This window comes from Moschus berezovskii, chromosome 18, assembly GCF_049115385.1.
Source record: "Moschus berezovskii isolate FMDL1 chromosome 18, NW_MosBer_1.0, whole genome shotgun sequence".
Classification (NCBI taxonomy): domain Eukaryota; kingdom Metazoa; phylum Chordata; class Mammalia; order Artiodactyla; family Moschidae; genus Moschus; species Moschus berezovskii.
In genome coordinates this window covers 37,810,233-37,830,905 of record NC_142477.1, presented here as the reverse complement: position 1 = coordinate 37,830,905, position 20,673 = coordinate 37,810,233, and the positions used below count along the sequence as shown (strand labels likewise).

The window sequence follows — 20,673 nt, the reverse complement described above, 5'->3', positions numbered from 1 at the left end:
GCAAAGAGTCAGACAGGACTGAAATGACTTAGCATGAGGCCACATTGGGCCATCAGTCTCTCTTGGTCTGGTGTGGGCTGGATTTAAATTTGAAATTGACTGCTTTTAGGCAAGACATCTGCACACATAGTTCCCATTCCAATTCATAGAGGTGGACCTAGCCTGCTTCTCTCATGGCTATATGCTTCTTACCTCCTAAGACATTTGAGTTTATGAAGCTTAGAATGAGTCATCTCTGTTCAACTGAAAGATTCTATGGAACTGATACCTCCTAGATGACTCACATGGTCACACGGTTTATGGTCCTACATAATTTCATGTATTGTCCAAGCAATCTGATTTTTTTGACTATTTATTTGTGGTGCTTAGATGAAATAAAAATGAAAAGAGACAGGCAAGTTGGATGGGTTTGCCATGGGCTCTTCTTACATCCTCTCTTTTGGGAAAATTCATCAGCTTGTGCTCAGGGACTCATAACTGGGAGACTCAGGATTCGAGCCCAGGTCTGTCTGACTCTCACATCTAAGCTTTTCTCCTTTGTTGCTCACTCTTATCTAATTGTAACCCCCACATCTGCCTTTGCAACAGCACCTTGGAGAGAGCAGAGAAAAAAAAAAAGAACTCTGAGAAGGACCCTTACTCTTTCAAGAGCATTTCAGAATCAGCTTCAAGTGCCTCCACCTCTATCCCAGAAGTGAAGTGTGTGTTTGTAGAGAGAGAGACAGTCCAAGAGACTGAGAACCAGAAGGGAATCAAGGAACCATCACCAAAAAGGGCTCTGGCAGAAATTTGCATGGGAATATTGGTGTGCCTTAATTTAGTTAGGCACTTCAGCCACGTTTTTATTCATTCTACAAACACTTAGCGTCTGCTTTTATCAGGCACTCTGCTAGATATCATGGATAAAGAGGAAAATGAGATACAGTCTCTGTTATTAGACATGTGGGTGTATGCGTGCTAAACACTTCAGTCATGTCCGACTCTTTGCAACCCTATGGACTGTAGCCCGCCAGGCTCCTCTGTTCATGGGATTCTCCAGGCAAGAATACTGGAGTGGGTTTCCATTTCCTTCTCCAGGGGATCTTCCCGACCCAGGGATCGAAACCACATCTGTGTCTTCTGCATTGGCAGGCGGGTTCTTTACCACAAGCGCCACCTGGTAAACCCTATTAGACAAGTACTCTGGAGAAGGAAATGGCACTCCACTCCAGTGTTCTTGCCTGGAGGATCCCAGGGACGAGGGAGCCTGGGGGGCTGCTGTCTATGGGGTCGCACAGTTGGACACGACTGAAGCGACTTAGCAGCAGCAGCAGCTGATGATGATAATAGTCCAAGGTGAGAGGTTCTGATGGCAGCCTAGATGCCTTGTAGGAAAATCTTCCTAGCCCAGATAGTGAGGGAACCATGTTTTGAAGAACAAGAGGAGTTAGTGAGAGACAGAAGCAGGGAAAGGGTCTTCTAGGAAGAGGAAACATCGCAAATGGAACAACTGCGGTCAACTTAGTTCCATCCTGAGTTAAGCAGCTTTACTGAGTCCTCCTCATGACTGATTCTCAGGAAGAAAAGGACACCACAGGAAGAGGACAACCAGCCTGTCTGGGCCGAGTGGCAGACACCCCAGTGCCAATCTGCGTGCTATAATTACTGCTTCATCCAGCATGGGGCAAATGCAGCCTTCCCACAGAGGGTCCTTATTACGGATTGCTAATCACAACAACCTTTTTCACATGCATTATTTATATAAACTTCACCACAACCCTGTGATGTGTTGCTCTAAAGTGTTTCCACTCAACAGAGCTCACATATGTCCAGAGGAGTTAAGAAGCATGTCTAGAGTCACACAACACTAGCAAATGGCTTTTGGTGCCTAAAAGCTCAGGCTGTTGCCTTTTCCATCATAGTGCAAGGATGGTGGTGATGACGATGTTAAGGAGGAGAAGACAGAAGCGAAGGAAAGAAACCAGAGAGTCAGGAAAACCAGCATTTCTCAGAAAGTTCCCAGTGATTTTGGATTTGTTTCCATCAGGTGCAGACAGGATTTGGAAGGCTGGGCTCTCACTTCTGGGGCTTCCAAACACACGATGTCCTGCCAGATATTGTCACCATGGCTAAAGGGATTGGGAATGGCTTTCCCATGGCTGCCGTTGTGACAACTCCAGGTAGGAACCATGGGCATTTTGTGTCTGCTTCTGGGCCCCTTGCATCCCCAGTCGTAGAAAACATGTGTATTGTACCTAGTATGGGCTGGGAACTGTCATAGAAACTACACATGCATTTTCCAAGTAATGTTAAAGGGAAACAGTCTGTCTGCCAGATTGTGGAAGAGATGGAAGAAAACCAGCCCTTTTTGCTCTTTGCTGTTCCGTTCCGTTCCGTCGCTCAGTCGTGTCCGACTCTTTGCAACCCCGTGGACTGTAGCCTACCAGGCTTCTCCGTCCATGGGATTCTCCAGGCAAGAATACTGGAGTGGGTTACCGTTTCCTTCTCCAGGGGATCTTCCCGACCCAGGGATCGAACCCGGGTCTCCCGCATTGGAGGTAGACGCTTTAACCTCTGAGCCTGTACGGAAGACCAATTCTCCCAGCCTCACATTGAGATGTAGGGTTCTACTACATTGACAAGGTCTAGGCAAATGTGCCTAGACAAAAACAAAACCAAAACCAACAAAACCAAAACCAACACAAGAGATCCATGTTAACCAACCTGAAGCCAGTCCTAAAGTTTCCAAGGAGTCATATTCTTGAAGAACACTCCAACTTAGCTTGCCACCCCAGTAGCTATAGACTCAGCCCCCAGAGTAATAGTTTTCTCTGCTGATCATCAACAACTAAATACAATACAATCACACTTAGCTAGAACAGTCTATAAAATGAACATTAGAATTAATTGTATTACCCATTTTAGTGAAGTTTTACAGAGAATACTTTTACGAACCACTTATTATTGCAAATCTTAAGATTATTTCATTTATTTTTCCCACCAATAGCAAGCACACTTGAGAAACTCCAAAGGATGATTAAGTGCCTTGTAATATTTCAGTGCTTTTATCAAATGAGGAAAGATACGAAAATGTGGGTGTTGAAGGTGAACTATAATGAACTGAATATATATTTTCACCCTCAAACCATCTGGAGATTGTTGTGAAATCCCTGCTATGATAAAAATATTTCCTTCTTAGTCCCAAGAGTGGACTACAGAAAAAAGGCTAACTAATGAAGATTCATGTAAGTTCCCATAAATCAAGTTTTAAAGTACTTTTCAATTCACACAACACATTGAAGATTTTATTAGCAAACTTCTCATGGAGTAAATAAGCAATTTTTCCTTATCTATTGTATTCATCAGCTTGGTCTACCATAACAAGATATCACAGGCTGGGTGTCTTAAACAACAGACATTTATTTTCCCACAGTTCTAGAGGCTAAAGTCCAAGGTTAAGGTAAGAGTCCTGGTTGAGTTCTGGTGAGATCTCTCTTGCAGATGACCCCCTGGCTGTGTCCTCGTGTGTCCTTTTCTGCAGTGAGAAAGGGCTCTGGTCTCTCTTCTTTTTATGAGGGCACCAATCCTATTGGATTAGGGCTCCACCCTTATGACCTTAGTTGCCTCTAGGGAGTTGCACTGGGGGTTAGGGCTTCAACATATGAGTTGGGGATGCCTGAGGGGAGAGACAGTTCCATCCATAACATCACTATCTGGTAAATGACGAATGAATGAATTGGATGCCATGAAATATATTGTAAACACCTTTCTACCACATGAAAGTGAACATAACCCATATGTCATGATGAGAAATTATAGATGTGTCACTCTTTATCCACCTTTTATTTTCTCCCCCTAGAGATTGCCAAGTCCTTAACCAAGCGCCTGCTTCACTTCAATACCTTTGGAGGGAACCCCGTGGCCTGCGCCATTGGTTCAGCCGTGCTTGAGGTACGTTCCAGCAGCTGTGTCAACATCACTCATTTCACCAAACAACTACTTCAAAACTACACACATATTATCAGGACTCTACTACATGATGTAATTAAAAGGGGAGAGTGAATTCCTAGTCCATGAATTTAAGTCTAGATTTCCAGTTATTATTCAGCTCCCTCTTCCTTTTTTTGAGATCTACTATCAGTGCTTCAAGTATTGGATGTGAAATAACATGTAATAAACCTCACACGCATGGGAAACACAAGCATTGCCCTAGCTGGCTGGTAGCACTGAAACTCCTTTTGTGATTTGATTGGTGTTTTATGGATGGTGACCAATGGCAGTTTTTGATGTCAGCTGAATTTTGATCCTGTCTTGTGTATGCTTCCTTACATTTGCTGTACTGTCATAAATGAAAAGACAAAAGAGCAAATGACTTCTATGAAATTCCCACCAGGTGATTCAGCTGTGGTTCAGCACTAGCCCATTGATTTTTGCCTGTGGTCTCATCTGTTGGAAAAGGTTTGCATAATTATATGCATAATAGCATTTGGTGCTAGTGGTAAAGAAACCCCCTGCTAATGCAGGAGACACAAAAGATGTGGGTTCAATCCTTGGATCAGGAAGATACCCTGAAGGAAGCATGGCAACCCGCTCCAGTACTCTTGCCTGGAAAATCCCTTGGACAGAGGAACCTGACAAGCTCCAATCCATAGCATCACAAAGGGTCAGATATGACTGAAGGGGCTGAGCATGCATGTATTATATGCATAATGCTGCTGCTGCTGCTGAGTCACTTCAGTCGTGTCCGACTCTGTGTGACCCCATAGACGGAAGCCCACCAGGCTCCCCTGTCCCTGGGATTCTCCAGGCAAGAACACTGGAGTAGGTTGCCATTTCCTTCTCCAATGTGTGAAAATAGCACTTGCTTAAATAAGTATAACATAGTTTCTGAAAGACTGCACAAGAAATTATTAACAGCCGTTGTTTGTGGGGAAGGAAACTTAGTGGCTGAAGGACAGGGATCAGTGAGGCTCATTCTGCTCTTTGCTTCTGTACTTTGTGATGTTTGAACAAGGCACATGTTTTACTTATTCAAAAATAAATAAATTTATTCGTCTGCAGATGGACATCTAGGTTGCTTCCATGTCCTGGCTATTATAAACAGTGCTGCAATGAACATTGGAGTACATGTGTCTCTTTCAATTCTGGTTTCCTCGGTGTGTATGCCCAGGAGTGCAATTGCTGGATCATATGGCAGTTCTATTTCCAGTTTTTTGAGGAATCTCCACACTGTTCTCCATAGTGGCTGTACTAGTTTGCATTCTTACACCAACAGTGTAAGAAGGTTCCCTTCTCTCCACACCCTCTCCAGCATTTATTGCATGTAGACTTTTGGATAGCAGCCATTCTGACTGGTGTGAAATGGTATCTCATTGTGGTTTTGATTTGCATCTCTCTGATTACGAGGGATGTTGAGCATTTTTTCATGTGTTTGTTAGCCATCTGTATGTCTTCTTTGGAGAAATGTCTGTTTAGTTCTTTGGCCCATTTTTTGATTGGGTCATTTATTTTTCTGGAATTGAGCTGCAGGAGCTGCTTGTATATTTTGGAGATTAATCCTTTATCAGTTGCTTCATTTGCTATTATTTTCTCCCATTCTGAAGGCTGTCTTTTCACCTTGCTTATAGTTTCCTTTGCTGTGCAGAAGCTTTTGATTTTAATTAGGTCCCATTTGTTTATTTTTGCTTTTATTACGAATGGATAAGAAAGCTTTGGTACATATACACAATGGAGTATTACTCAGCCATTAAAAAGAATACATTTGAATCAGTTCTAATGAGGTGGATGAAACTAGAGCCTATTATACAGAGTGAAGTAAGCCAGAAAGAAAAACACCAATACAGCATACTAATGCATATATATGGAATTTAGAAAGATGCAAATGATAACCCTGTATACGAGACATCTAAAGAGACACAGATGTATAGATCAGTCTTTGGGACTCTGTGGGAGAGGGTGAGGGTGGGATGATTTGGGAGAATGTCATTGAAACACGTATGTTGTCATATGTGAAATGAATCACTAGTTCAGGGTCAATGCATGTTATAGGATGCTCGGGACTGGCATGCGGGGATGACCCAGAGGGAGGATAAAGGGAGGAGGGAGGTGGGAGGGGGGTTCAGGAGGGGGAATTTATGTAAACCCGGGGCGAATTCATGTCAATGTATGGCAAAACCAACCAATATAATATTGTAAAATAATTTGCCTCCAATAAAAAACAAATTAATTACAAAAAAAAATAATAAATAAATAAATAAATTTAAAAGTATTTTTCGATAAAAATAAGTAAAAGCTGCCCTTTCTAATTAAAAAAATATATTCAAATATGATTAAATCTCAAAAAGAGAAAGTGTGGGTAGGATGTGACATTTACTTCATTCTGTAGACATGCCAACTAGTGTTAAGTGCTGCGTCACCTCAAACAATTTGGCAGGTAGGATATAGGTGAATAAGGAGGTCTTAAAAACATCAAGTTCTGCCTGCAGTCATGCAGTTACTATCAGCTGGTTGTAAATATAGTGTACTGCTCATATGTGGTCCAGAATCACAGGTCTCTTACTATATAGCGCAGGGAACTCTGTTTGATGTTATGTGGCAGCCTGGATGGGAGGGGAGATTGGGGGAGAATGGATCCATGTGTATGTATGTCTGAGTCCCTTTGCTGTTCTCCTGAAATGATTACAACATTGTTAATCAGCTCTAGTATAAAATAAAAAGTTTAAAAAAGAAAAGAGTCACAGATCTCTTCTGTGAGCAGAAGTAGGTGAAAATCCTTTTATATCTCAGGTGCCCTGACTCTGGGCCCACACAGAGCCCAACATTAAGATGTCTCTCTTATTTTTTCCTAAATGTTTACCCACTCCTGAAGATGAGAAGGGTATGAGGGAAGTGTTCCCTCTACCAAGCCTTTTTTTCTCCCTACAGTGGATCTTTCTATGAGATGAGGTGTGGCCATAAAAGACTTTGGGTTCCATTTGTCTGGTCAAGTTTTGTAAATAGGTCACATATATTTATTTCTCCATTCCTTTTAAAACTGTTTAAATGGAAAATCATTTGGGGCTTTCTCTTAACAGGTAATTAAAGAAGAAAATCTACAAGAAAATAGCCAAGAAGTTGGCACCTATATGTTGCTGAAGTTGGCTAAGCTGCGGGATGAATTTGAAATTGTAGGAGATGTCCGAGGCAAAGGTCTCATGATAGGAATAGAAATGGTGAAGGATAAGGTAGGTGGTGATCTATTGGTCTCTCTGTAGCTTCTTGGGGCAGCAAGAGTTAAGGCAGGAAGCCTCGGCTACAAGTTCGTTCATTCAGAGAGAGAGCAGGCAAGGACTGCAAGACTCAGTGAAGCTCATTAGAAATGAGTAGAGTGTTGGGGCTTCCCCAGTGGCTCAGCAGCCAAGAATCCACCTGCCAATGCGGGAGATATGGGTTTGATCCCTGGGTTGGAAAGATCCCCTGGAGGAGAGCATGGCAACCCACTCCAGTATTTTTGCTTGGAGAATCCCATGAACAGAGGATCCTGGCTGGCTACAGCCTGTGGGGTTGCAAAGAATCAGACACAAGTGAAGCAACTGAGCATGACAAAGAGCATTGAGTATAAACAACCTGATAGCAGGTCATGGAGAGTTCTAGAGGAGTGAGGAAGAGAATTTGGAAAAGGGAGCTGATAGTATTCTTGCCAGAGTAGGCAAAGAGCATCAGCAACGACTGAATATTTTGCATTTGAAATACAAAGAAGGGGAGAATTATTTGGTGCGGGGCAGGCAGCCCAGAGAGCTCAGTTCAGTTCAGTTCAGTTCAGTCGCTCAGTCGTGTCCGACTCTCCGCGACCCCATGAATCACAGCACGCCAGGCCTCCCTGTCCATCACCAACTCCCGGAGTTCACTCAAATTCATGTCCACAGAGTCGGTGATGCCATCCAGCCATCTCATTCTCCGTCATCCCCTTCTCCTCCCGCCCCCAACCTTTCCCAGCATCAGAGTCTTTTCCAGTGAGTCAACTCGTCGCATGAGGTGGCCAAAGTATTGGAGTTTCAGCTTTAGCATAAGTCCTTCCAATGAACACCCAGGATTGATCTCCTTTAGAATGGACTGGTTGGATCTCCTTGCAGTATAAGGGACTCTCAAGAGTCTTCTCCAACACCACAGTTCAAAAGCATCGATTCTTCGGCGATCAGCTTTCTTCACAGTCCAACTCTCACATCCATACATGAGCTAGTAGCAAGGAAAAGGGCCAGGAGAAGGTTGTGGTCATGGTTTGGGTGAGGATGTTAAAGATTTATAGGGTTTTGTATTTATTTGTGAATGGAGTTTAATTTCTCAAATAACCAGGTGGAATGTGACTTTCTGATGACATAACCCACTGTGACCTCATACTCAATATGATGACAACTGAATTTAGTATTTTCCCTTAAGCCGGTGATTCTTCCCAAGGTCACTGTTTCTGTTCTGTATCTCCACTCTTCTCCCAATTCCCCAGCCTCACAACCACAAAACAATCTGTGGTTCCTTCTCTCTCCTTATTTCTAATGTCAAGTCTTATTGTTTCTTTCTTCACCATGTTTCTCAAATCTTTCCCACAGTTCCTCCTGCTGCCCCTAGGGCTCATGTCAGTAGGAAATTGTCCCAATCCTCCATAAAAGTAAAATCTAGATCCTCAGAGGAGAGTGACAGCAGGAGAATTCTGGCACAGGAAGGAATAGTCAGATCGATGCCTTCCCCCTAATTCTTATCCATGGGAGATGTCTTGCTGTTTGCTCTCACCATACCATCCTAATTTAGAAGGTCTGATGCTCAGTTCTTTCAATATTCAGCCCAGACCATGGATATAAGACTTTTCCCTTAATACTACACAGCAGAGACAGTACAAGCCTGGAATGTTTAAGATTTGAAAACTACAGGAAGACAACAGGAAAATAAGAGTACTGTAATAAAAGAGCAGGCCCTCTGGCTCACAAGCTGTGACAGCCACATCTTCAGCTTGGGGCCCCATCAAAGGCTGTTCAGACAAGTCCATTCCAGTCCTCTCCCAACCCAGGAGCTCCCTCAAGGATATCTAGGCTCCTCAAAGCCCAGAATCCCCCGAGGAAAGCCCCATGAGAGAGAAGGCACTCTTCCCTTCCCTGCTAGTCCAAACCCAATTACTGTGTGCTTCAAGACATGTGAACAGAGACATTCGTCAGGACTTGGGTTGTCATGGTAAAACATCAGAATTCTCCCAAACGGCCACTGATACCAAACAAGCCAAGTGATGGTACATCCATACTATGTGGCACAGAAATATATGTGACATGGGAAGATGTGCAGACTGTATTATGGAAAAAATAAGACAGGCTATAAAATAGTATATATAGAATGAGCTCTTTTCCTCTTCTCTCTGCCCTTCAGTAGTTGTAAGCGAGGGGTCTGAAGAAACTTCTCTATTGCTAATTCTATCCATTGTCCCCTCAATGACAGTACATTCAAATACTGCTCAAACTTTTCCCCAGTCATGGAATATGGTACTCTCTTCTCTGTCTCTAGCTTTGGAAATCCTAGCCTTTTTCAAGATCTGACTCTTCCCCACACCTCCTCCTTAAAGCTTGCCTTTGCTTCTCCTGTCTAAAGGGGCTCTAGCCTTCAGAGAATCCCTCTCATACTCACTGTCTAAAGAGCTCCTTTGAAAGGATCTTTCAAATCATGTACTTGTTGAATTGATTTTTCAAGTATCAATATCTTCTTTTCCTATGTAAATTATATACTTTTGAGGCCAGGAAATACACAGATGGTGAGCGTTTTACCAGTATTGATTGATTGATTTCAGGCCCCTGCAACCCTTCAGACCACTTTCATGTAATTGAAACAGTACAGAACTTGGCTTTGATGCTGTATTGATGTATATGATGTATTAATGCTGTACAATATAACCCAGATTTAAAACTCCCATGTGCTATTGATAAGGATGTGAACTGGATACAGCCCTTTGGACAGAAATTCATCTGTGTCTATTAAAATATTAAATGTATACATTTTGACCGAGCCACTCCACTTATAGAGATGTGCCCTAGAGAAATATTCACAGATGTGTGTAGATATAAATAAGCGAGGATGTTTACAATATTGTTTATGATCATAAACAAAAATAGAAAACAACATATATGTCCAAAAATAGATTAAACAAGTTGCTCTACCAACAAGCAACAAAATACTAGGTAGTCTTTAAAAAGATTAGGTCCACGAGGGATGGGATGATTTGAGAGAATAGCACTGAAACATGTATTTTACCATATGTGAAACAGATCGCCAGTCCAGGTTCGATGCATGAGACAGGGTCCTCAGGGCTGGGGCACTGGGATGACCCTGAGAGATGGGATGGGAAGGGAAGTGGGAGGGGATTCAGGATGGGGAACACATGTACACCCATGGCTGATTCATGTCAATGTATGGTAAAAACCATTAGAATATTGTAAAGTAATTAGCCTCCAATTAAAATAAATTAATTTTTAAAAAAATAAAAGAAAAAGACTAGGTCCAGATACACTGACATGGAAAGATGTTCAGAATACATTGTAAATTGTTCAAAGCAAATGCAAAACATTATAAAGTATGAATTATTTTTTAAATGTGCACTTAAATGCATTTGTATGCATGAAAAATTTGTCTCGTTCACACCAAATTACTAACAGGCAGTGTCCCTAGGAGTAGGATTTTAGGAAGAGAAACTTCCAATTTTTACCTAATGAATGTCCATACTGCTTTAAGGAGTTTTGCCCAATAACCATGAACTACTTTTATAATTATTTAAATGAAAACCTACCCTCTCAAAACAAGTTGCAAAACAAAGACAAAATAAACATGAAACTACATTATGCCCTCAAGAAGAGGCTAGTTACTAACATACCTATTTGATTATGTGGCTGTTGGAACTTAGGTTCAAGCACAGAGCCGGGTCAGGCTGTCCTGTGGCTGTGCCTTCTTAGATTTTTTTCAACCATGCTTTTCTCTGCATTTGCCTACAAGATGGTCAATTAGTCTTGGCAGTTGAGGCTAGGGAGTGATAAAAAAAAAAGGTGAGAGGAGCAGAGAGGGTGCTGGCTCAGACCAGGGTGAGACTAAAGTCCCTCCCCGGGCCCTTGATGGCCACCCAGACCCCAGCAACCCAGCTGCCCCTCAGGAACCCTTCCTGACCTCTGAACTCTCATCCCCTAAACCATACTCAACTTCTTTCTAGTTTTCACAGTTTGTGCTGTTCTGTGCTTAGTTGCTCAGTCGTGTGTGACTCTTGGTGATCCCAAGATTGTAGCCCACCAGGCTCCTCTGGATTCTCCAGGCAAGAATACTGGAGTGAATTGCCATGCCCTCCTCAGGGGATCTTCCCAAGCCAGGGATTGAACCCAGGTCTCTCACATTGCAAGTGGATTCTTTACCAGCTGAGCTACCCAGGAAGCCCTTTCACCGTTTAGCCCTAAATTATATTGCTGTGTTTTAGTCTTCCCTCATGAGACCCTCAGGGACAAGCAGGACAACATTTTGAATCAATGAGGTGATCCTAGTCTTTTACCCCATCATGGGTGCTCTTCTTGTCTGAACGTTTGAATAATATTTTCCTAGTCTTAAAGCTGGAGAAGGCAATGGCACCCCACTCTAGTACTCTTGCCTGGGAAATCCCATGGATGGAGGAGCCTGGTAGGCTACGGTCCATGGGGTTGCTAAGAGTTGGACACGACTGAACGACTTCACTTTCACTTTTCACTTTCATGCATTGGAGAAGGAAATGACAACCCACTCCAGTGTTCTTGCCTGGAGAATCCCAGGGACAGAGGAGCCTGGTGGGCTGCTGTCTATGAGTTCACACAGAGTTGGACACGACTGATGTGACTTAGCAGCAGCAGCAGCAGCAGTCTTAAAGCTTCACAATAGACAGAGAATACAGACCTCTCTGGAAGGTACAGTCTGAGTCTGTGCTCAGCCACTGACACCTAACCAGGAAAGGATTCAGGGTGGATGGGGCAAGGGGATGGGTACCCAAGCCTAGGGGAAGGCAGATGGGAAGCCCAGAGCAGAAAAATGAAGCTGGGAGCACGGGAGGGAGCCGTCCTCCAACTCACAGGGATCGCAGGGGCTGGCCGATGAGCCAGGATCATGCCTTTGAAGCCAGAGAGCCAGACCCAGGGCTGCTGCTCTCAGGGCTGTGCCACAGAAGAGAGGCCAGCGGCGGTGGCAGTGCTCAGCGCTCACAACAGAGGGATCACAGCCCAACATCTGAAGAGCATTTGCAAACACAGATGCCTAAGCCCTGCTCTACAGGCTTCCCAGGGGCTCAGTGGTAAAGAATCCACCTGCCAGTGAAGGTTCAATTCCTGAGTCAGGAAGATCCCCTGGAGAAGGAAATACCAATCCACTCCAGTATTCTTGCCTGGAGAACCCCCATGGACCGAGGAGCTGGGTGGGCTACAGTCCATGGGGCCAAAAGAGTTGGACATGACTGAGCGACTAAGCACACAGCACATGATGTTAAGACGGGATCGTGGTAAAGTGCTAGTGGTAAAGAATCCGCCTCCCAATGCAGAAGACATTAAGAGATGTAGATTCGATCCCTGGGTTGGGAAGATCCCCTGGAGGAGGGGATGGCAACCCATTCCAGTGTTCTTGCCTGGGAAATCTCATGGACAGAAGAGCCAGGCGGAATACTGTCCACGGGGTGGCAAAAGAGCTGGACATGACTTAACGACTAAACAAAGCCCTGCCCCAAGTAATCAAGAGGCCTGACCCGAGGTCTCAATGTCTGTAGTTCAGAATGGCTTCCAGACAATGCAGATGCACAGTCAGACTTGACTACAGAGCGGGCGTTGGTGTTCATCAACACAGAAGTGCCCAGTCCGATGTCATCAGACGGGTGCTGGCAAGCCTGGCCCACAAGTAGTCACCATCTTCAGATGCCATGTGACCTGAAACAACCTCTGGGCTTCCAGAGAGCTTACCTCTCCTGACCCTGGATTATTAAGCCTTGGGTGAAAAAGAGCAAATTCCGCAAAGGAGGGAAGGCGAGGACACAGGGCCCCACTGTAACCGCCCAGGCTGCGCTGTGGCTTAGGGAGAGCTCGGGCTGCTCGTGCCCTTGTGCAACTTCTGAGCCATTTCCTGGACTCTGAAATGAACTTTTTACAGGGACAAAACCAAGAGAAGAGTTGAGGACAATTTCCACACAAATAAAGCTGGCTCCAAATATGGCTATTACAGAATCAACCTCCTGGGGTAACCACCTGCAGCGCCAAGATTCACTGGTGATCTGCACTCAACTTCATCTTGTCTTTGGGAATCTGGAATGAATTGGGATAAAAAAAAACAAATATTTTTAATAATGCCACCCCCCAAAATAAATCTGATCCAGAAATTTAACAGCTTTATTCAATTACAGGGGGAGAGAGGTTGAGAGGGAGAGTAGAGCATTGATTGCTTGAGTTGCTTTTAATTTCTCTTAGAAATAATGTCTTTAATTGTTCAAACGTCAAACACAGAATATTTTTTAAATGTATTTACAGGTGAGCCACCAGCCTCTTCCCCGTGAAGAAGTAAATCAAATCCACCATGACTGCAAATGCATGGGGCTTCTGATTGGCAGAGGCGGCCTTTTCTCTCAGGTAAGAAAAGGCTGGTCTTTACCTATCAGTTTAGGTAGGCATCTCCCAATGTCCCAATGCTGGCCCCTTTCCTTCACGCCTGTGAGAGGGGAGCCCTCTTCCACTTCGTCTAGGCTTCACTGCTCGGTGCTTAGTCACTCAGTCGTGTCTGACTCTTTGTGACCCCATGGACTACAGACCTCAGACTCCTCTGTCCATGGACTTCTCCAGGCAAAAATACTGGAGTGGATTGCTATGCACTCCTCCAGGGGATCTTCCCAAGCCAGGGACTGAACCGAGGTCTCCTACATTGCAGGCAGATTCTTTACCATCTGAGCCACCAGGGAAGCCCAGCCTTTACAGCTCAGTTCAGTTCAGTTCAGTTCAGTCGCTCAGTCGTGTCCGACTCTCCGCGACCCCATGAATCACAGCACGCCAGGCCTCCCTGTCCATCACCAACTCCCGGAGTTCACTCAAACTCATGTCCATCGAGTCGGTGATGCCATCCAGCCATCTCATTCTCTGTCGTCCCCTTCTCCTCCCGCCCCCAACCTTTTCCAGTGAGTCAACTCGTCACATGAGGTGGCCAAAGTATTGGAGTTTCAGCTTTAGTATCAGTCCTTCCAATGAACACCCAGGATTGATCTCCTTTAGAATGGACTGGTTGGATCTCCTTGCAGTATAAGGGACTCTCAAGAGTCTTCTCCAACACCACAGTTCAAAAGCATCAATTCTTCGGCGATCAGCTTTCTTCACAGTCCAACTCTCACATCCATACATGACCATGGGAAAAACCATAGCCTTGACTAGACGGACCTTGGTTGGCAAACTAATGTCTCTGCTTTTTAATACACTATCAAGGTTGGTCATAACTTTCCTTCCAAGGACTAAGTGTCTTTTAATTTCATGGCTGCAATCAGCATCTGATGTTTTCAAAAGAAAGGGACAGTTATGCCGTTAGGCCACTAGAGGGCGCCATGCTCAATGGTTTGGTTCCCGCGGTTTTGCGGGGAAGGGACACAGAGGACAGTCTAAGGTGGCAGAAACGGACTGCATTGACAAACCAGAGGATTTACAGGATGGGTTATAATAGTGTAATGCATAAATAGCTTGTCTCACGTATGAATTAGTTCTAACCTCTGTAAGAGCAATCCTAGTCATTTTGAACTCAGTGCTGGACTCTAACCTTGTGAATCCCAAGTCTACCAAGCTTTAGTGGCCGCTGTGGCCAGGAGCAATGTCACAGTGCTGGCAGGCCCAGGTGACCCTGTGGAGGAGGTGGGGGACCACCCTGGCTGGGTCCCTGATGAAGAACTCAAAAGCAGCCACTCCCAGTGCCCTTCACCTTCAGGCTGGGAAAGGCAGAGACCAAGCTCTCCCTGCCCCAAACTCCTGGAAAAGCCAAGCACAGCCCCGCAGTCCTGACCCAGGTGGCCCTGCCACGGGCAGGGGCTGCTACTGCTGCAAAGTGAGCTGCCCATTCCATCTCTCACATCCCAGGACCCTCTCCAGGAATTAGCTCCAGGACAGAGATTTAAGTTAGGGTCACGCCGGTTCCTCCCCTAAGTTGTCCTTGGCCCTTGGCCTCTTTCTTTCCCATTTCAAACATGGGCTTCCTAGTTTCTCTGCTCCATTGCTGCCCCAATGGGTTACACTATTATAACCCATCCAGCAAGCACTCTTGACTGATCCTTCTTAGAGAAAATGGAAGCTATTAGGCAAGGTCCCTGCAAACACTCCTCTGTCTGGGAGCCATTTCCCACCTCCTTTCATAAGGTTAGGGAGAACGAGTCGTGTCTCCTGTTCAGATCTGGATCTGCCACCTGTGCTCTGGACCCGACTCCCCCTCCACTGAAGGAAACAGGACTGGGTCCTCTTGTTTCTGCAGCTTTTCCTTAGCTTCCTATCAGCTTGTAAATGAGGAAACTGAAAGCTCTCCCAGCCCAAACCAACCATGGCAAACAAAACCGGAGGAGCGCTTTTGCTGGGAAATGCTGAGTTTTGTCTAGTCCTGGTCCCAGATATTTTCCCGTATGAATCATACAGAGAAAATTAATGATTCAAAGTCCCAAGATGGGCCACTTATGAAGACAGGAAACAATTCATTGTTTACTTGCTTCGTTATTCCTTAGTTACCTGGCACACACGTAAGTGCTCAGGAGCCACTGGTAGGCTGGATACAAAAGCTACAATGATAAATAAGATTTATCCTTCCCTCCATGGAGCTGGCAGAGGAGAAAGACATAAACAGAAAATTACAATATAGTAAGCTTGCCGATAACCATAAAAAGGGATAGTATAGGAGGAAAGAGAAGGGACTCCTGGGTCAGCTTTTCTGGCTAGGCTGAGCGTTAAACCATGATAAACTCTCAAAGCACACATAGAAACATGGCAGTGTGTGAAGAGCTACACACACAAACACACACATACCACGGGGCTGGAGCAGGAGACGGGAGGCTGTGAGTGGTAAAGATGAGAAGCCTTCCTACTTTTCAGACACTGTTCAAAAACACTTTGCATACATTGATTCATTTAATCCTCTCAACACACCTATGAAATAAGTATTATTATCCTTATTTTACAGATGAAGGAAAGGAGGCACAAAGACGTTAAGTAAGTTGCCCAAGTTGCACAGCTAGGAAGTTGCCCAAGTCACACAGGATTCAGACTCAGGCAGCCTGATTTCTGAATCTGTCCTCTGAGGAAGGTAAAGGGGACATGACTGGAGACAGGGAGTGCAGGTAGGGGCTGATGATTTCGTTTGATCTTGAACAGCAGCAGTAGTGATGGAGGAGAAACGGAGAGAGCAGTAGGGCAGGGAAACTCACAGGGCTTGGGTATGAAGGAAGGGGAGCGCCAAGGATGACTCCCTCAGGTCTCACTTGCTTAGGGAGTGCGAGGATGAGTGCAGCTTCAGACTTGTTCCCTTCCCTTCTTAAACAAGTCTGTAGATCAGAGGAAAAAATGAAGGCGAGGATCACAATTTGGAGGTCATCAACGTAGAAGTGGGGAGTGGAGGAGGTCTCCCGGGAAGGGAGTCTGGATGTGAAATGCAGACAGGTAAGGAGAGACGCATGGGTCATGTCAGCATTTAAAGGGCAGGTGGAGGAAGAGGGACCCCGATGGAGACCAAACACGGGTTGGGGGGGGCTTCCCCGATGGGCCAGTGCTAAGACTGCTCGCTCTCAGTGCAGGGGGCCCACGTTCGATCCTTGGTCGGGGAACTAGATGCCACAACTACAACCTGGCACAACCAAAGAAATAAATATTTAAAAAACAACGACGACAGGCAGAGAGCTGTGAGGAGAGTGAGAAGTCAGAGAAGCAAGCGTGGAGAGGTTTGGGAAGGGGGAGGGATGGGAATGCTAAATGCAGATGAGAAGACCAGAAAGGGTAAGGGCTGGAATGTGCTCATCGGATTCTGCACTCGGCAAGGGACTAGTAGCTTTAGTCAGCGGGGAGTCAGAAGGCTGGTGGGACGGAAACCAGACTGCACTGGGTTGAGATGTCAATAGAGGGAAGGCAGAGTGAAAGATAATGCCCAATAGCATCAACCAGACTTTTTTTGTATTAGGTATAACAAAAGGAAGGATAATATTTGTATGGTAGCTAGAAGGAACCAGGAAGGTCAACACATTTTTATTTGCATCCAGTACTCTTGCCTGGTCCCTTCATGGGTCACTGCCTTGTCATGGCAAAGGGCTTGTGAACTCAATGAAGCTGTGAGTCATGCCGTGCAGGGCCACCCAAGACCGACGGGTCATAGCAGAGAGTTCTGACAAAATGGATCCACTGGAGGAGAGAATGACAGATCACCCCATATACTTGCTGGGAGAAACTTATGAACGACATAAAAGGCCAAAAAGATATGACACCAAAAGATAAGTCCCCCAGGTCTGACGTTGTCCAATATGCTACTGGGGAAGAGCAAAGTTTCAGTATTATGCGAACCAAGAACTTCCGGATGTCCAAACTGGGTTTAGAAAATGAAGAGGAACTAGAGATCAAATTGTCAACGTTCACTGTATTATAGAGAAAGCAAGGGAATTTCAGAAAAATATCTATCTCTCTTTCATTGACTATGCTAAAGACTTTGACTGTGCGGATTGTGACAAACTGTGGAAAGCTCTTAGAGAGATGGGAATACCAGACCATCCTACCCGTCTCCCGTATGTGGGTCAAGAAGCAACAGTTAGAATCCTGTATGGATAGGATCTTGTTTCAAGATTGAGAAAGCAGGACAACACAACTGTCTGCTGTCACCCTGTTTATTTAATCTATGCGCTGAGTACATCATGAGATATGCTGGGCTGGATGAGTTACAAGTTGGAAATCAGAATGGGTGGGAGAAATATCAACAACCTCAGATATGCAGATAATACCACTCTAATGTTAGAAAGCAAAGAGGAACTAAAGAACATCTTGATGAGGGTGAAGGAGGAGCATGAAAGAGCCAGCTTTAGACTAAATATTTGTTTAAAACTTAGATAGTGGCATCTGGCCTCATTCAGTTCAGTTCAGTTCAGTCACTCAGTCGTGTCCGACTCTCCGCGACCCCATGAATCACAGCACTCCAGGCCTCCTTGTCCATCACCAACTCCCGGAGTTCACCCAAACTCATGTCGATCGAGTTGGTGATGCCACCAGCCGTCTCATTCTCTGTCGTCCCCTTCTCCTCCCGCCCCCAATCCCTCCCAGCATCAGAGTCTTTTCCAGTGAATCAACTCTTCGCAAATAGAAGGGGGAAAGGTGGAAGTCGTGACAGATTTCCTCTTTTTCAACTCCAAAATCACAGAGAACAGAGACTGCAGCCATGGAGTGAGAAGACGATTGCTTCTTGGCAGGAAAGTGACGACAAACCCCAGCGCGTTGAGAGAAATCACTCTGTCAAAAAACGTCCGTATAGTCAAGGCTATGGTCTTCCCAGTGGTCACATACCATTGTGAGAGCTGGACCATAAAGAAGGCAGAGTGCCAAAGAATTGATGCCTTCAAACTGTGGTGCTGGTGAAGACTCCTGAAAGTCCCTTGGACAGCAAAGAGATCAAACGAGTCACTTTTAAGGGAGATCAACCCTGAATATTCATTGGAAGGACTGATGCTGAAGTTCCAGTATTTTGGTCATCTGATTTGAACAGATGACTCATTGGAAAAGTCCCTATTGTTGGGAAGGAGAAGGGCATCAGAGGATGAGATGGCTGGATGGCATCACTGATGCAATGAACATGAACTTGGGCAGTCTTCGGGAGATGGTGAGGGACATGGAGGCCTGGCGTGCTGCAGTCCATGGGGGTTGCAAACAGTCAGACACAACTGGGCGACTGAACAATAACAACAGCTCTTACGTGGAGAATCCCATGGATAGGGGAGCCTGGCAGGCTACAGTCCACAGGGTCGCAAAGAGCCAGACGCGACTGGAGAGACCTGGCATGCATGCATGTGTGGCTTGGACTCGGTTTACAAGAGCTGATAGAGAGAGTGTCTGATGAACTCTGGACAGAGGTTCGTGACATTGTACAGGAGACAGGGACCAAGACCATCCCCATGGAAAAGAAATGCAAACAAGCAAAATGGCTGTCTGAGGAGGCCTTACAAATAGCTGTGAAAAGAAGAGAGGCGAAAAGCAAAGGAGAAAAGGAAAGATATAAGCATCTGAATGCAGAGTTCCAAAGAATATCAAGGAGAGATAAGAAAGCCTTCCTCAGCGATCAATGCAAAGAAATAGAGGAAAACAACAGAATAGGAAAAACAAGAGATCTCTTCAAGAAAATTAGAGATTCCAAGGGAACATTTCATGCAAAGATGAACTCGATAAAGGACAGAAATGGTATGGACCTAACAGAAGCAGAAGATATTAAGAAGAGGTGGCAAGAATACACAGAACTATACAAAAAAGATCTTCATGACCAAGATAATCACAATGGCGTGATCACTCACCTGGAGCCAGACATCTTGGAATGTGAAGTCAAGTGGGCCTTAGAGAGCATCACTGTGAACAAAGCTAGTGGAGGTGATGGAATTCCCATTGAGCTATTTCAAATTCTGAAAGATGATGCTGTGAAAGTGCTGCACTCAATATGCCAGTAAATTTGGAAAACTCAGCAGTGGCCATAGGACTGGAAAAGGTCAGTGTTCATTCCAATCCCAAAGAAAGGCAATGCCAAAGAATGCTCAAACTACCACACAATTGCACTCATCTCACACGCTAGTAAAGTCATGCTCACAATTCTCCAAGCCAGGCTTCAGCAATATGTGAACCATGAACTTTCAGATGTTCAAGCAGGTTTTAGAAAAGGCAGAGGCACCAGAGATCAAATTGCCAACATCCGCTGGATCATGGAGAAAGCAAGAGAGTTCCAGAAAAACATCTATTTCTGCTCCATTGACTATGCCAAAGCCTTTGACTATGTGGATCACAATATACTGTGGAAAATTCTGAAAGAGATGGGAATCCCAGACCACCTGACCTGCCTCTTGAGAAACCTGTATGCAGGTCAGGAAGCAACAGTTAGAACTGGACATGGAACAACAGACTGGTTCCAAATAGGAAAAGGAGTACGTCAAGGTTGTATATTGTCACCCTGCTTATTTAACTTATATGCAGAGTACATCATGAGGAACACTGGGCTGGAAGAAGCACAAGCTGGAATCAAGATAGCTGGGAGAAATATCAATAACTTCAGATATGCAGATGACACCACCCTTATGGCAGAAAGTGAAGAGGAACTCAAAAGCCTCTTGATGAAAGTGAAAGAGGAGAGTGAAAAGGTTGGCTTGAAGCTCAACATTCAGAAAACAAAATCATGGCATCTGGTCCCATCACTTCATGGGAAATAGATGGGGAAACAGTGGAAACCATGTCAGACTTTATTTTTTTGGGCTCCCAAATCACTGCGGATGCTGATTGCAGCCATGAAATTAAAAGACACTTGCTCCTTGGAAGGAAAGTTATGACCAACCTAGATAGCATAGTAAAAATCAGAGACATTACTTTGCCAACAAAAGTCTGTCTAGTCAAGGCTATGGTTTTTCCCGTGGTCAGGTATGGATGTGAGAACTGGACTGTGAAGAAAGCTGATCACCGAAGAATTGATGCT

The 20,673-nt window shown here is 44.9% G+C and overlaps 1 protein-coding gene across 1 annotated transcript in view; it reads left to right on the top strand.

The window, feature by feature from the left end:
* AGXT2 (alanine--glyoxylate aminotransferase 2) overlaps window positions 1-20,673 on the top strand; it is a 44,832-nt gene that overhangs the window by 22,201 nt on the left and 1,958 nt on the right. Inside the window, exons 10-13 of the mRNA XM_088845564.1 lie at window positions 2,027-2,159; window positions 3,839-3,930; window positions 7,053-7,202; window positions 13,500-13,598. Of these exons, the coding sequence (XP_088701690.1) occupies window positions 2,027-2,159; window positions 3,839-3,930; window positions 7,053-7,202; window positions 13,500-13,598 (474 nt within the window). The remainder of the gene's footprint in view (window positions 1-2,026; window positions 2,160-3,838; window positions 3,931-7,052; window positions 7,203-13,499; window positions 13,599-20,673) is intronic.